Below are 14,737 nucleotides of genomic sequence, written 5' to 3'. Positions count from 1 at the left end.
TCTGCATCCAGGGCAATGTAGCCAGGGATAGAGAATGGCCATAACAGCAGAGAACTCCTCAGGGGATGCAGGAAGGATGCTTCGTCAGCAGAAGGACAGAAGAACATTGTTGCTGTCAGCTTACCCATCCTCCTCCTGGTGAGGGACTGCTCTCAGTCTCAATCATAATCCATGAAGAAGGTTTCAAAAATCTTCAGAAACTTTCCTTCCTATTGGAGGAAAAATACACAAAGAGGGGAAACATCTAGATTTTTTAGGGTTTTATTTCCATTTTGAAATGAGAGAGGCCTGTTGGGGAGATGAGGTAATGATTAAGGTGATGAATCTTTAGAAGGGTTATTTTCTTTAAAACGTTTTACTTAGATGGGAATTTCAAGATGTGTGGTTGGGATTTCTGAAAATTATAGTAATCTTCACATCTCTCCTACTTCCTTGGTTTCTGTTGTAACACAGCTAGCTCTCCATAGTGGTATTCACAACAAGAGTTCCTAATGTAAATGAGTATAGAAGTATTTCTAAGCCATAAATAAGTAAACAAAAATCAAGACAACTTTATATATCAAAAATACATTAAAATGCAAAAAATCTATAAAACCATCAAGCTGATAAATGTGAAAAGAATTCACGTTAGAACTGTACCAGAATCTACTTCTGAAAACCATCTCTCGCATTGGTTACATGCTCCCATACAAAACTTCTTGCCTGTGGTTTGAGTACCGCGACTTCAAATTACAACAAAACACTCTAGATTTACTTTCCATATAAAAATGTTGTGAAGCTTGTCTTACAAAAATATTTTAAAGCAAGCAAAACTTTTATGATATTGAGAAGGCAACCAAATATCTGCTACCTTTTTTGTTGTGAATATCTTGAAAATAAAACCCTTCAGTACTTTTCCATGTTTTCTTAAGCTCACATAATACAGAAAAATTACCATTTTTCTTTTAGCATTTGGCTCTATACAGCTGAAATTAGAAGCATGCCTTAAAGGTTTTGGCTTCAATGTGGATGAGGCATAGATCCAAATTTGTCCAAGTGATGCAACAGTTATATTTTGAAATTCAGCAGCTTAATTCCACCCATGATCTTTACAGTTGAGCTCATACTTTTATTCTGGCTGGTTTGGGACCACTTTTGCATATCTGTTTCAGCAGCTGAGTTTGGACTCTTCTTCATTAAAGATGCATCACAAGTCAGACATCTCTTAACATGAATTAACTGTGTAGATAGAACTTGGGCCTTTACTCGTTAAAGGGTTTGTGAAAATATAAAAAGTCTCTAAGAATTTTGAAAACAGTAAGGTGGCAATCAATCACTCTCAAACTCAGAAACTGAGGCAGGCAGATCTAACATTGCCTTTAAGAGTGAAATATGTTGTGTCCTAGATAGGCATTTGAGAACAAGACTGTGAGTAGGATGCACAGGTTGGGTTTGGAGTTGCACAAGGCCACAGAATGGCACTATATCTCCTGAGGGAGGAAGAAAGACTTTTTCTCAGGAAGTCCTTCAGCACTATTTCATTTATTTCAAGAGTTACAAAACAAGGTGGATTTTTGGGAAAGCATCCACTGGGAAATGTGTCTTCATCTTTGGTCTGAAATGTCCAGTGTGGTTTTTTTTTTTGCTATGATGATGGTGGGAAAATCACACTTGGTTTTTTACTAGGTGATTATGGCACTTTGTAAAATGGCACTTTAATAGTTCTTTGAGTGCTTAGTGTATACATCTCCTTGTGGTTAAAAAAGTAATCTGTGGTTGCACTAGAAATTCCCAGAATGTCTGGAGAACCTCATCTTATTCGTAGGAATGACTGAAAGTTCTTGGCTGGTGGGAAGCTGTGGAACTTTCGTTTCAAGTGTTTGTAAATGTATAGTTCTCCATTTTAAAATGACTGTATAGGGATGACACTTCTTCAGTTGCCTGAAACATGTTACAAGGATAGATGTATGTCTTAAGAGATGAGACATTTTGCAAGTTTTCACTTGCGAGTCTGCAAAGCCAACACAGACGGCTTGAGCTGGACTTCCTTCATTTTATATATCAAACAGAATTTATTTACTAAACTTCAATCCACTATACTTTGATGAAACCAGTTGTGGAAAGGAAAACTCTTCATGTTGTGAATGAAATGCAAGAAAGACAGGACTGTACTTGTCTTTCACATCACATGCTGTATTTGCACATAGATGCTTTTATGATTGTGTGCTGCCCCTAGAAAGCACAGTGGATGAGTGCAGATAGATAGTAATAACCTGATTTTGAAATATGGCCTGTACTTTGCATTCATGGTAATTTATTTTTTTTACTTACATTTTATCTGCAGATTAAAGTTAATACAATTAAGGCATTTTAAATACTTCATTGTGCCCATTTCCCTGTTGTTGTTGTCTGCAAAACCAGATCATAATGATAGACCCAAATTTAATATCTGTTTCTGCACTCTCTCTACTGAGCACTTGTTATTGCCATATTTATTGTTAATATTATGTTGTTGCCCTGAGACTGCAGATGTTATTAGGATCCATATTAAAATGTTCGTTATTGCACACATGAATGCAGTAGAAAATAGTTCCATGGTCTAAATGTTCATCCCAGGGAAAAACAAAACAACCCAAATCTCCCAAAAAAACAGTGTGAGGGAGGCCATATCATACCTCATTGCTGGAAAAGTCTTGAAACAGTGAGAGAAAAACTGTATTCTGTAAGGTACAAAACCCATATCTGAGTCTGGAACTGAACCTAAACTCTTGTCTAGGTTCAAGAATCATCTTTTTCTCTCTGGGACTTAAGTTATATAAAATGTCTGTGATGCCTAGAATGGCATCTGAGCATCCTCCCCATAGAAGTACGCATTATCTCAAGTAGAAGTACGCATTATCTCAAGTATGGTCTAATGGCTGGAATCTGTATCTGCCATTCAGGTGTCAAAAGCAAATGGCATATAAATGATGCATTTTTCTAACAAGTAAATTCCAAAATGTATTTAACTTTTCAGAGTTCAAATAATTTGTAAAAAATGTTTTTCATTTGATATATTGACCTCTGAGACAGCAAGATAAGGGTTATCTGCTGAGCTGTGGTTCTTCTTGGGACATCATGCCAGTCATCATTAAATTCTTCACACTTCACTAGTCTCAGCTTCTAAATCTAGTATTCCACCAGCAAAGGTCACTACAGTGTTTAGTAAGGAGAGAGATTGCAAATCTAACTGATTAAAGGTACAAATTGCAGTGTGTGATAGGATTCAAAAGGTGTGAAAAGTCAACAGATATTTAGTTAAATACGCTGTACTGGTTTCAGGTAAACTACTGGAGTACTTGAGCAAGTTGTTCTCCATTATCAACCACTGCATTGCCATTTTAAGAGACTAATCACTTAAATCCCTTCAAAATAACAGATTTTCTTACACATAATGGGAGCAACTTGTTGAAAAGGAGAAACATACTAGGTAATGTCACAAATAAAATTAAATAAGCTGATGCATAAAACTTCAAGGAAGTCAAGGTGATGGCCTTAAAAAATTACTTTGAGAGGTTTGGCATCCATTTAACAGTTTTGCTACGTATTTGCTGGGAAAGTTTCCTCTGTGGTTTGTAGATTCACTCCTTTCATCATTTCCCTGAAGCCCAGACAGTTTCATTGCTTCTGACATAGAGTGAACAATTGAAAACATTCTTCAGGAGAGAAATATTCCAAACTTCCCTTTCACAGTTGAAGGTACTGAAAAAAAATATAAGAAAGATGGTTTTAGGCAGCGAGACATGAAGGACAAGTGGTAGGCCTGTCACAGATGCTGATAGTATGGCAGTGGTTGTACATCATCTTCCCTTCATTGGCTCATGGACCTGTCTCAGCTGAAATGCAAACATGCAAAATGACACGTTTATTTTTCATCTTAAACCTTGATACTTTCAGGCTTCCTGTGCATCAATGATTTGTTTCATTCCCCTATGTTCACCACAGATGTGCTGCCACCAGTGCCAGGGCAAGGAGATAAAACCGCTACTATGCTTTCTGATGGAGCCATTTACAGCAGCATTGACTTCACCACGAAAACTAGTTACAACAGTTCCAGCCAAATAACACAAGCTACGCCATATGCCACCACCCAGATACTGCATTCCAACAGCATCCATGAGTTGGCTGTCGACTTACCTGATCCTCAGTGGAAAAGCTCAATTCAGCAAAAAAATGACCTGATGGGATTTGGTTACTCTCTCCCAGACCAAGGCAAAGGCAACAATGGTAAATAAGCTCTTGTTTTCCAGAGCCCTTATATATACATCTACGCATGAATTAGAAAATTCTTCTTAGTATGTGAGATGCTGTTCATATTTACCATAACTAATGCTTACATGCTTTGCATGCATAGATTGTGTGCTGAACCTCACACAATCACAAAGTGTATTGCTCTCTGCTTTTAATGCTCTCTGTCCTGTGCTAATCACCAAGCCATCTGCCTTCCATTAGGCTAGGATAGGTATACATTTAAAAGAAAATTAATTAAACTTGCTGCCCCACCACATCTGACTTGCTAACTGCATGTGTTGCATGTGCTTGTGCTGTCAACTAATCACACGATGCCACTGTGACCTTTGCCGTTTAACCCTTAGCCTTGCTTTACATCCCTGACTACCGCGTGGCTGAGGGATTGGCTAATAGATTACCACACAACCAGTCACAGGATTTCAGCACCACCAGCTCCCACAACAGCTCTGAAAGGAGTGGCAGCCTCTCAGGTTGGTTCCACTACCGTGGGTGGGTTAGGGACGGAGGGGTCTCGGTCAGCAGCTCGCCAGGGAGGTGGAAAACCTCTCATGTGCACTTCTTTGCGGGTAGCAATGAGGGCACAAGCCCACTGGAACATCAGCAAGCGGCGTCACGTTGGCCTCTACTGAAAAAGAAAGCCTTTTGCAAAACCTATTTGGAGATAATTGGAGAATCCGCCCACCCAGCTTGCTTGTTGGTGCAACTGCAAACCTTGCCTTGTCACATCCCTTCCCTGACAGCACAGTTCATGGAGCAACTATATTTCCACATCAATCCTCACTTTATAGATCTTCCCACGCTGAACCTCATGAGGAGATGAATATTTTTGTTGAGTTGTTAACAGATTCCGCACTCCCACGAGCTGTTTCAAAAATGATGTTTTTCAGTGAAGCAGCTCAGAAATAAATGTAGGGCCCTGCAAGATGAGTGGGGTTTCAAAAATTGTGCCAAGTCTGCACAGAAACCAAATGTAAATTTTATGTGTGTGCTGAACGTTATATTGGAAACATGACACATATTCATGAGATGAAAATGATTTTGAAATTATTTTGATTAAATGAAAATGATATTTAAAAACCACCTTTTTCTTAATTTCTTTAATTTTGCTTACTTCTTGCTTATGTACCACTATGTCATTTTTTGTTTTCAAGACAAAATCTGAAAAGCCAGCACTTAAAATGCAAGTCTGCTATTTCATTTAAGTGAAATATGAGAGCGCTGAAGTGACTTAAATTTCAAATTCATACTGTATCTGTAGCCTTCTGAATTTCTACTATAAGTTGGAACAATCCTAACCATAACAGATCAGCCCTAGAACTGGCTTATTTATGTCAATTTAATTAGCTGTTCAAATTGAACGTTGAGATTAGAAGCCCATAATCATTGGCCTATAACTCAAATAGCCGAAGGTGTTTGCAGGTCTTGTGTTCTCATAGGGAGTATTAGCTGTTTCAAGTGAGATTGAAAAATAGGTTTGTGGCATTGACAGAGAGGTATCTGGGAGCTCTTCAAGGAGGGTTCTTGTTCCTTGTTAGTGAGATGTATTGGCAAGTAGCTTTGGAAATCAGCTTGCTCCTCTGGCTGCATGGGTATGGAGAAATTGATATGCTGAGGTACATATGTGCCACTTATCAGAGGGCAGTGTCACACTTCAGATGTGTTGACAGCTACAGCTGCCTAAGAATTTTCTCAGAAAATACAAAGTTTCATTGGAAAATATCAGTTGATCAAAAGCTGGACTTTGAACCAGTACTTCAAGGGAAACATAATATTTTGTGTAGTGTTTTCAGTTTGAAGTAAATTTTCCAACAACATACAGAAACTTCAGGTTAGCCTGTCTTTTTCTATGGCCAGGGCGCTCCTGTTGTGATCAAAGCAGCTGACATCTGGATGCCCCAATGCTCAGATGAGTGTCAGCCTATTGAACTGCGGAGTCAGTATTTTGCTCTCCCTTGCCCGCTAATTATGTCTTTAATACAGGCTAATTATGTCTGTAATACATGAAAAACTGGGGGAGAGCTTCAAATATTCTGACAACTAGAGCATCACTGGAGCCAGAGACCAGCTTTGATTATGTAGTCCCCATCAGGGTGAAGGGATTGTTCTCTCGCTTCCTTTGTTAGTACCTTAAGTACTACTTATTATGCCGACTAAGTGTCTCTCTCTCTCTCAAATGAATATAATGAGAAATCCTATCCCACTGTGGAATGGAAAATAGCTAAAAAATCAACTGCTTTGTGAGGCAGGGAAATTTTGTGGCTGTACTTTGCACAGCTCCCAGCTTATGTCAGTGCTATGATCTTCAGCCTGACTGGCAAATTCTTTTTCCGGGACCTGATTCATCTAGAGATTTAAAGAACATAATTGAATTTCAGTGTGAAGAGACATTGAAACATCAAGCATCATTGCTATGGGGAGATGGAGGCATTGAAACATCAAGCATCATTGCTATGGGGAAACGGAGGCATTGAAATGTCAAGCATCATTGCTATGGGGAGACAAGGCTTCACTGCAACACTTTTCAAACACACATCAGGCTTTATGTATTAGGTGTCTGTTCCACTAATCTGACAGTGGAGTAACTTTGCCCATGGGGACAGAAGAGAAATCTCCTGCCCAAGTGTACAGTGTAGGCTGCTTTCCCTACCAGTAATGATTCTGGAGTTCCTTTCTTCCTCTTCATCTAAGCAGTTCCTCAGCTCTCTGTTTCACTCTTTCTAATGGCTCCAATGTCTTTGACCTTTCCCTCCAAAACCCCCCAAATCCGAGTGTTTCCATACTAGCACTCCACACATCCAACCTCCATTTGACCCATCTTCTAAGATTACCAAGACGCTACACTTCCAAAATCTTCCTCTGCACCTCAGCTGATCTCTGCATTTCTCTTCTCTGAGTTTTCCTAGTTTAAATCCCCCTGCGACACACATGCACCCACTTTTATGCACATGCTTTCCTCCCAGAGCAGCCCCTCCTGCCTTAGCTCTTGCTGCCTCCTACTCTTGCTGATTTTTACAGAAGTCCCCTATGTATGTCCTGCAAATTGCACTTAGCATACTTCCTTTATACTGTTCTGCTAACTCTGCTTTCCACCACACCTATGCTTTAAAAGCTTCGTTTTCCCTCCAGAAGATTAATTTATTTGTTCCTTCATTGCCACCATTGCTGGGGTGTCTTTTCCATTGATCAAAATGTTCTTTCCCTTTTCAAGAGTGCTTCCCTTTCTGCCAGGCTACAAAAAGGAGGAAAGAGCCTGTCTTGCATCCTAATAAATGGAATATCAGCTCAGTTCACACACAGTGAATAGCATGATCTTGGCTGGGTTTACACTAAATGGTCCAAGACAAGGAAGGAAGAGCTCTGGTCTGGAGATGAGTAGTAGAAAGCAAAGTCTTGTTTGCAATGCATTGCCAGCCAGGCTGATTGGAAATCTTGCTGGACTCATTGCCTGTCCATGGCAGCCAGAACAGGAGGTGATAAGAGCAGTCTTGGTTACTTATGAATCACAGAATCACCTTGTTCTTCTGTCTCTGTTTGTTCCTGTTTTGGTCCAGCTGACATCTGGAGATAACAAAAGAAAGCCACTGCCTCTTAGATGAAAAATCCTGTGACACGTGGTTCTATCTGCTGCTGGAATTGCACCTCCTTTTGTATGCCTCTATGCCATGGCTCGAGCCATGGCACAAGGTGTGCTGCCTGCTTGTGCACAGTGTTACCCCGCTTGTCAAGCCAGTTGTGGCTTTTTTGATTAATTGCTTTTGAGAACTTTTTACATAGTGTTTGGGGGCTGATCCTTATAAATCAGCAAGATACGTTAGTGGGTAAGATGGATTAGACTGTGCTTTCTGCAACAGGCAAGTGATGAGTGACTGCCAGCTGGGTACCCCACTGAAAAAGCATATGACAAACCATCCTTCCAGCCAACAACAATACAGAGGGTTTGAAAACCACAACAAAATGGCAATAAATAGATGGGACTCCAAGCAGTCAAGGGATTCAAAATCTTGTGCCATTCTTCCTCTTAATGAATTCCTGACAAGAAAAAGGAGTCAGGGCTAAATGAAAGAACTGAAACAAGTGGGATGAGAGCTTTCTCTGTATCACTTTCCCACAAATGGAAGTGTCTCAATGGGAGAAGTGGGTACAAGGATGCTAAGAGAAGATAAAAGGGCTTGCACAAAAGGTATAAATGCATTGCTGACTTCATTTCTACTAGTCTCCTCCATTACAGTTTTACAGCTGAAATAATGCCTCTTCTCTGTAGTGCACAAGATATTTGAATCATGTGAAAAAAACAATTCTAAAACGTTGCAGATGACTTCCTGATGTTTTTAAAAATGGAACTTAGTAAATTCCTATCAGCAAAACCCTGTTTCTTTCTGTTTTGACAAACTTACACTTGACATTGTGGCTGAAAGATAACGAGTCTAATGACAAACATTTTAAAATGGTGTCCTTAACCTCTATGTTTTCCATAGTAAGAGATTATGCAAAACAGTGTTAGAAGCACATTGAATTCTGACATTTGAAATAATTACCTATGGTCTACTATGTTTTAATCTAGCAGTGAATAAAAGTCATAAAGCAGAATTGAATAAATCAGGAAATATGTTTCTGATTCAGCAAAACATGTCTTCCCTTGGTTGTGCAGTACTTGGTTGTGCACCACTTGGTTGTGCACCACTACTGTGGTGCAAATGGATGGAGTATTAAAAAGAAGAGATCTTCAACAATTATTCAGGATATTTTTCCATTCCACTATTATTATTTATAACCTTGTAGCTGCATTAGCACACTGATGCTGATTCTGCTGAGATATAAATACATCTTCCTTTTGTGGGGCATGCCATCTGGAATCAGAATTCTTTAAAAGAAATGTAAATCACTAGCTTTATTCCCCACGTTATATCTTTAACATTTTACTTTTCCTTTTGGATTTGCAGGTGGCAAAGGAGGGAAAAAGAAGAAAAACAAAAATACTGCCAAGCCCCAGAAAAATAATGGTTCAAACTGGGCCAGTGTTCCCCTCCCACCCCCTCCTGTGCAGCCACTTCCAGGCACAGAACTGGAACACTATGGGGTGGATCAGCAAGAAGCAGGGTAAATTTTTTTTCTCTTTCTTTTGAAGAAAAATCTGTGGTTTGCAGAAATGAGGCTTCTTCTTCAAATTTTCCTAAGTGACAATAGTGACAATATTATACTGTTTTGTTTAACAAAAGAGAAAGAGCGCCTTATCCTATAATCCTATAGACTTATTCAAGGCTACGGAGGAGGAATGTTTGAATAACTCCTCTTGAAGATGGAAATAGAAGTGACCTTGCTTCATCATCATGTAGGGCTTCTCTGCTTACTCATGCTGAGAAGTATCTTGCCTCACATGTAGCTTAATTGCATTCTGTTGGGACTGCTTGTACATGATGGGACTTGGCGCGGGTAAAGATGATATAATCTCGTTCCATGTATTTTTTGTCTACTTTGATGTCTAAAAATATTAGAAGTAATAGAACAACACACACACACATACACACACAAAATTGGACTAATTTTAAAGATCAATCAGAGGATAATAGCCTTCTCATTGGCCTTTAGAATGAATTTCACAGTTGAGGAAGGCACCCTATGTATAAGCCTTTAAGCAACTGGAACCTTACACTTCTTGAGCAAGCTTAAACTTGTTCTCAAGGACACAAAACCACGCAAAAAAACATGAAATGAGAGGAAAGAGACATTTCCTGCACAGAGAACAATTATGGAATGCTTTTTATAAAGTGAAATTATGACATACCAGATTATCTGGAGTAAAATCAGAGTATGTAGAAGAACAGTTTGCTGTCGTCATCTCTGTTGGAACCTTGTTCTGTTCATTGTTCTGTCAGGGACAAATTTCTGCCTGTTCAAATACATGGATTAATCAATATTTCCTAAGGATAAAACACATGTTTTAAAAATCATTGTAATAGCTTTACCAAGTAAAAGTATTTCAAGTGTTATCTCTTCTGGAAGCATGAATTGATCATCACTATTTTTATAATGAAATTTAGAAGAATTAAATATTAATATCTGAGTTTGTACCAAGTCCATCAGCTCTCAATATGAATAATAACTACCTGTGTAAGTCAGTGTAATTCCTTTTAAAATGAAGCTCCGTTCAGGCTGTATTAGAGTTAGAATTTAAAACAAATATAAGGGAAAATGAAAAACCTTACTGTTTGTAAGTGTTGTTTAAATCTCAAGGCAAAAAGTGCATGTAATCATCGTGTTCTGTATTCTGTTGAAAAAAAAAAAAACAAAATAAATTTAAGATTATTTCGCCTTATAATATTTGTCCTTATCACTTAAAACACATGTGCAGCCTTTTCACTGAAACAATTATGCTATAGAAGGCAAACAACTTGGGTTTTCTTTCAGGATAATGAAATAGCATAAAAGGCAAAAAGAAATACCTTCTGGAGAAATGACCTGTGACTTAGGGCTTGACTCCTCTGTTGAATAAAGTATCTGTTATTTAGCTGGGAGCATTGATGTTGGTCACCAAGATAACACTGTTATTTAAGGATAAGGTAATCACCAGTCTTACAGGTTCCCAACAATTCAGACTTAGTTTTTCCTATGATTATCTTTTGGATTACTCTTCTTAGGGTTTTTTTCCTCATAATATCTCATTAATAGTGGCTGTAACAGGGCCTTCTAATGTGCATTCTACCAAACATAAAAAAGAACCATTGAAGATTAGACAGTATCAGTCTTAAGCTACAGTAATTTCCAACCACCTTTGCTGAACCCAGTGAGTCTGTCATGCCCATACTTCCTGAGGATGTGTCCGACAGTAGTGGTCATTTGATATTCAGGGGTTGATCTTGTTTCTGTGTTTTTCAACATGCTAAAATCAACTGAAACATAGACTGCATTCATTAAGTTGTCTTTTTGACATATTGGGTAAAAAAAAGAAGCTAGTAAATTTTGTAAACTGTTTTGGTTTTCTTGATTTGCTTTGATGTGTACAATGTATGACAAGTTCAATGTGTTTTAATTTAAGAATTAATCGCATGCAGATGTAATTATATTGAGGATTACAATTGAAAAATGAACTTCCAGTCAGAAGAACTGAAGGCCTTAATAAAGTTCTCACAATATGATATAAAAGGTGAACTTTTAGAACAATAAAACAAGGAAGCTGGCATCTAAACAGAACTTATTTTTCTGTGTTCTTGAATTCAAGTGTGAGTTTCATTAGCATGAGTATCCCAAATAAACTAAACAATTTTGACACCTTATTTTGCTTACTAGAAATTAACAGTAGTGCCCTATTGACTTATAAACTGTAAAGAAAATCCCCAACAGCAGCAAGTTGAAAAAAAGTCCCCTAACTTAAGCATAGGCAGGGAAGAAAAATACGCTCTTAGTTCTCTCTACTTTCTTCTCCACAGAACTGATGCTTGCATTCGCTTCCATTTTAACATGAGCTGCAACACACATAAGGAAAAGTGAACATGTTAGTCTAAACAGCCATTTTATTTAATATGGTAGCTTTTAGGATGTCTTTAATTCCTAGTTTAAAAATTGTGGTTTTCTGTAGAAAGTCTGTTTATTCTGTTGTTATCCTGGCAAGCTCTTTCCTGTGAAACGTTCCCCTTTTTTCTGGTCTTCTAGAAACTCTGTGCTTGTTCCTTGTTATTTTCCTTAATTTTCTTCTTTATATACAGAAGCTTCTCTTTTCTTCTAGTAGCTCCCAAGGAAGCATGTTCCCTTTCTTGCCCTTTTCAGAAAAGATGCTTTTGTTTGGTTGTATCTATAAAGTTGACAATAAGGAAATGCTTATTACTTATTCATTATCACCTATTTATATTTTTTTCACTGATAATACGTATGAGTTTGAGCCAACTCCAGTAAAGGCGGTCTCCATACTGTTATCATTGATTATTTTTGTTTCTTGCTATTGATTACACCTTAAAAGGGAATGTTAGCTGCTGGATGTCCAGAAAAAGTAAAGAAGATAATACCTTTTGCATTAAAAAGTCCTTTCTGGCAAGGCCTAGAAAGGGAAGCTTTCTTTGTGTAATGAAACACAATTGTTTCAGAATGTGCCCCTTATCTATCACCTCTGTTTTCTATTTTGAAGAAAAAAAAGTCAGTGTAATGAACCAAGCTTTTTAATAGCAAAATATTGCTACAGAATAAAAGTGCTGAGAATAGAATAAAAACTGTTAGAAACATAGTCATGTTTGTTAATCAGAACTTTTTAGGAACTTAGTTATAATGAAATCACAATCAGAGGTCCCTAGTGAAGTTAAGGTGCTTTGATTTTAATGAGTACTTGAAAAAGGTTATATTTTTACCAAGTTTATATATTCAGAAAACCAAAAAGAGCATGGATATGACCAATATTCACTATGCTGGTTCCAGAAGTTTCAATAACTGTATCATTTATATGAGGTGTAGTTACTGCTAGCTTTTTCTTGAAGGTATCTTTTTTTAGTTTGAAAAATGTAGGTTAGAATTGGTGGCTTTTCAGACATCTTACATTATGAAGACAAAGGTTCTTGGACCTGAAATCTTGTCTCTCAATGTCCTGAATTTCAGGCTTAGGCTCTTTAACATTTCAAACAAAATCTAGGTAAAGGTACGGTGCAGAATCTTTTTACTGAGAAATCGTTTTACTAAGAAATCTTTTTACTAAGAAATCTTTTTACTATCAAGCTGAACATTTGGGGATTTGAAGCAAGCAGGGTCAAAAGGCGAGCACATCCAAAGTTCTTTTATGCATTACTGAAAAGTCACTGGGGAGTATCTTTCTGCCCTGCCCCTTTTCAAGAAGAAACCATTATACCAAAGCATGAGGTTGAGAGAGTAAAAGTAAGTGACAGAACTGTTGCACTGTACATTTTTAGCAGCATGAGTTAGGATGGTCCCTTCAACCTTGTCTGGCAATGTCATGAGTTAATATTGCAAGGAAAGACAAATTAAGAGTTATTCATAGCTTAATTGTCTCATAAGGAATTGGATATATAGCATAGAATGTTTTCTTAAATCTCTGTGTCATGAAAGTGGTAATGATCAATCACTCAAAAGCTCCTAAATGCCAAGTGTTAAGATGCAATATTTATTTGTACCTCTGTACATGTACATATGTTTGTGTATCTATATATGGTTATATCTATATATGGTTATATCTAGATATAAAGTGATATGAGCCATAATTACAAGACATGTCTTCTACAGGCTTTTGGATGATTAAGTCAGGTTGTTTTGGCTATTCTGAATCTGTACTTTTAAATACAGACCACAGACTTTTGAATAAGGAAAAAGTAGTTAATTCTAGAAATATTTGGGTTTTGCTAAAAGTAAATGTTCTGTTCATAATATAGGTTTTAAAACTTCTCTGCCTCAGTGTCCCCAGCCTTTTGTAACCCAGCTTCACACCTAAGAAAATTGGCAGTTATTCATTTTACTCTGGGAAACTAGTAATTCTGTCCTTTCAAATTAGAAGCCTTAAAGGAGTATTTCTGAACTGGTTTGGGAAATTGCCTGTATAATGCAATGCACTGCAGAAAAAAAGAGTGTACCTTGTCAGCATTCCTTGAAGATGGAAAGAAGATAAAGTGACTTAGATGATGCTTGGGGAATGGCTTTGGAGGGCAAGATGCTTTGACAGTGAAAGAACTGTGAGAGCTTTTGTTTGTCTCTTTACTTTTTGAAAAGAGCTGTGTATCTTGAGGTATTTTTCAGTACACTGGGAGTTAAGAAATGTATGCAGATGCTCAAGGGACTGCAGACTGGATGTTTTGAAGACGGGAAGAATAGTGTTGAAATCTTGGTGGTGTGATCGTCAGCAGAGCTGTGTACAACTGAAGCTGTGTTCAGATTAGAGAATTACTCTGGGGAGATAATGCACAGGGAACAACCACAGTCATAGGGCCCAGACATCTTGAGTGATGCTGGTGTCTCTAAGGGACAGGGTCCTGGAATGATGCTGTAATACAGCACTGACTTGAAAGGTCCTGTGGTGAGGACAGAGACAGAAGAGGGTTGAATTGCTGGCAAATCTTGCATAAGAAGTGGTAATAGAATATAAAGCTTCTGTTTCTAGCCCTGGTCAGATGTAGCATCATCTCTTACACCTTTGGTGTTAGACTAAAACCCACAAAAGCATACCAGAACATCTCTTGTATGCGAACAGAGACTTTGGTATTAAAGTATATTGGTACTTGTTATTTTTTTTTTTTTACTTTGGGCAGGTGTTTTGAAAGTGCTCAGAAATTTAGCACTGCCTAGGTAAGTCCCTGTAAAGATTGGTTAGCAGGTGGGGTGCTGGCAGAGCTGTCAACATGTGTGCTAATGTGTCTTATCAGCTGGTGCTGTGACATAGCATATGCTTGGGGTCAGTGCTGCTGCAACATAAATATATTACACATCATAGTAGGTATCTATATGCAGTGTGGAAAGACTGGAATTTATATGGAAAGTGCAGCTT

General features: G+C 37.9%; 1 protein-coding gene across 19 annotated transcripts in view; it reads left to right on the top strand.

Annotated features, from left to right (window-relative positions):
* The window catches only part of ROBO2 (roundabout guidance receptor 2), a 1,076,913-nt gene that overhangs the window by 1,031,180 nt on the left and 30,996 nt on the right, over positions 1-14,737 (top strand). For 13 of the 19 annotated variants that reach the window (XM_057404328.1, XM_057404327.1, XM_057404341.1 and 10 more), the window contains 3 exons: positions 3,964-4,245; positions 4,614-4,739; positions 9,210-9,366. In XM_057404328.1, coding sequence (XP_057260311.1) covers positions 3,964-4,245; positions 4,614-4,739; positions 9,210-9,366 — 565 coding nt within the window. The remainder of the gene's footprint in view (positions 1-3,963; positions 4,246-4,613; positions 4,740-9,209; positions 9,367-14,737) is intronic. The other 6 variants (XM_057404343.1, XM_057404336.1, XM_057404342.1 and 3 more) reach the window with 1 other exon arrangement.

The sequence above is a fragment of the Pezoporus wallicus genome, unplaced genomic scaffold (assembly GCF_028554395.1).
Source record: "Pezoporus wallicus isolate ANWC-B61680 ecotype Strahan unplaced genomic scaffold, APGP_CSIRO_Pwel_v1 contig_5922, whole genome shotgun sequence".
Classification (NCBI taxonomy): domain Eukaryota; kingdom Metazoa; phylum Chordata; class Aves; order Psittaciformes; family Psittacidae; genus Pezoporus; species Pezoporus wallicus.
This window is presented reverse-complemented; position numbering and strand designations above follow the sequence as displayed.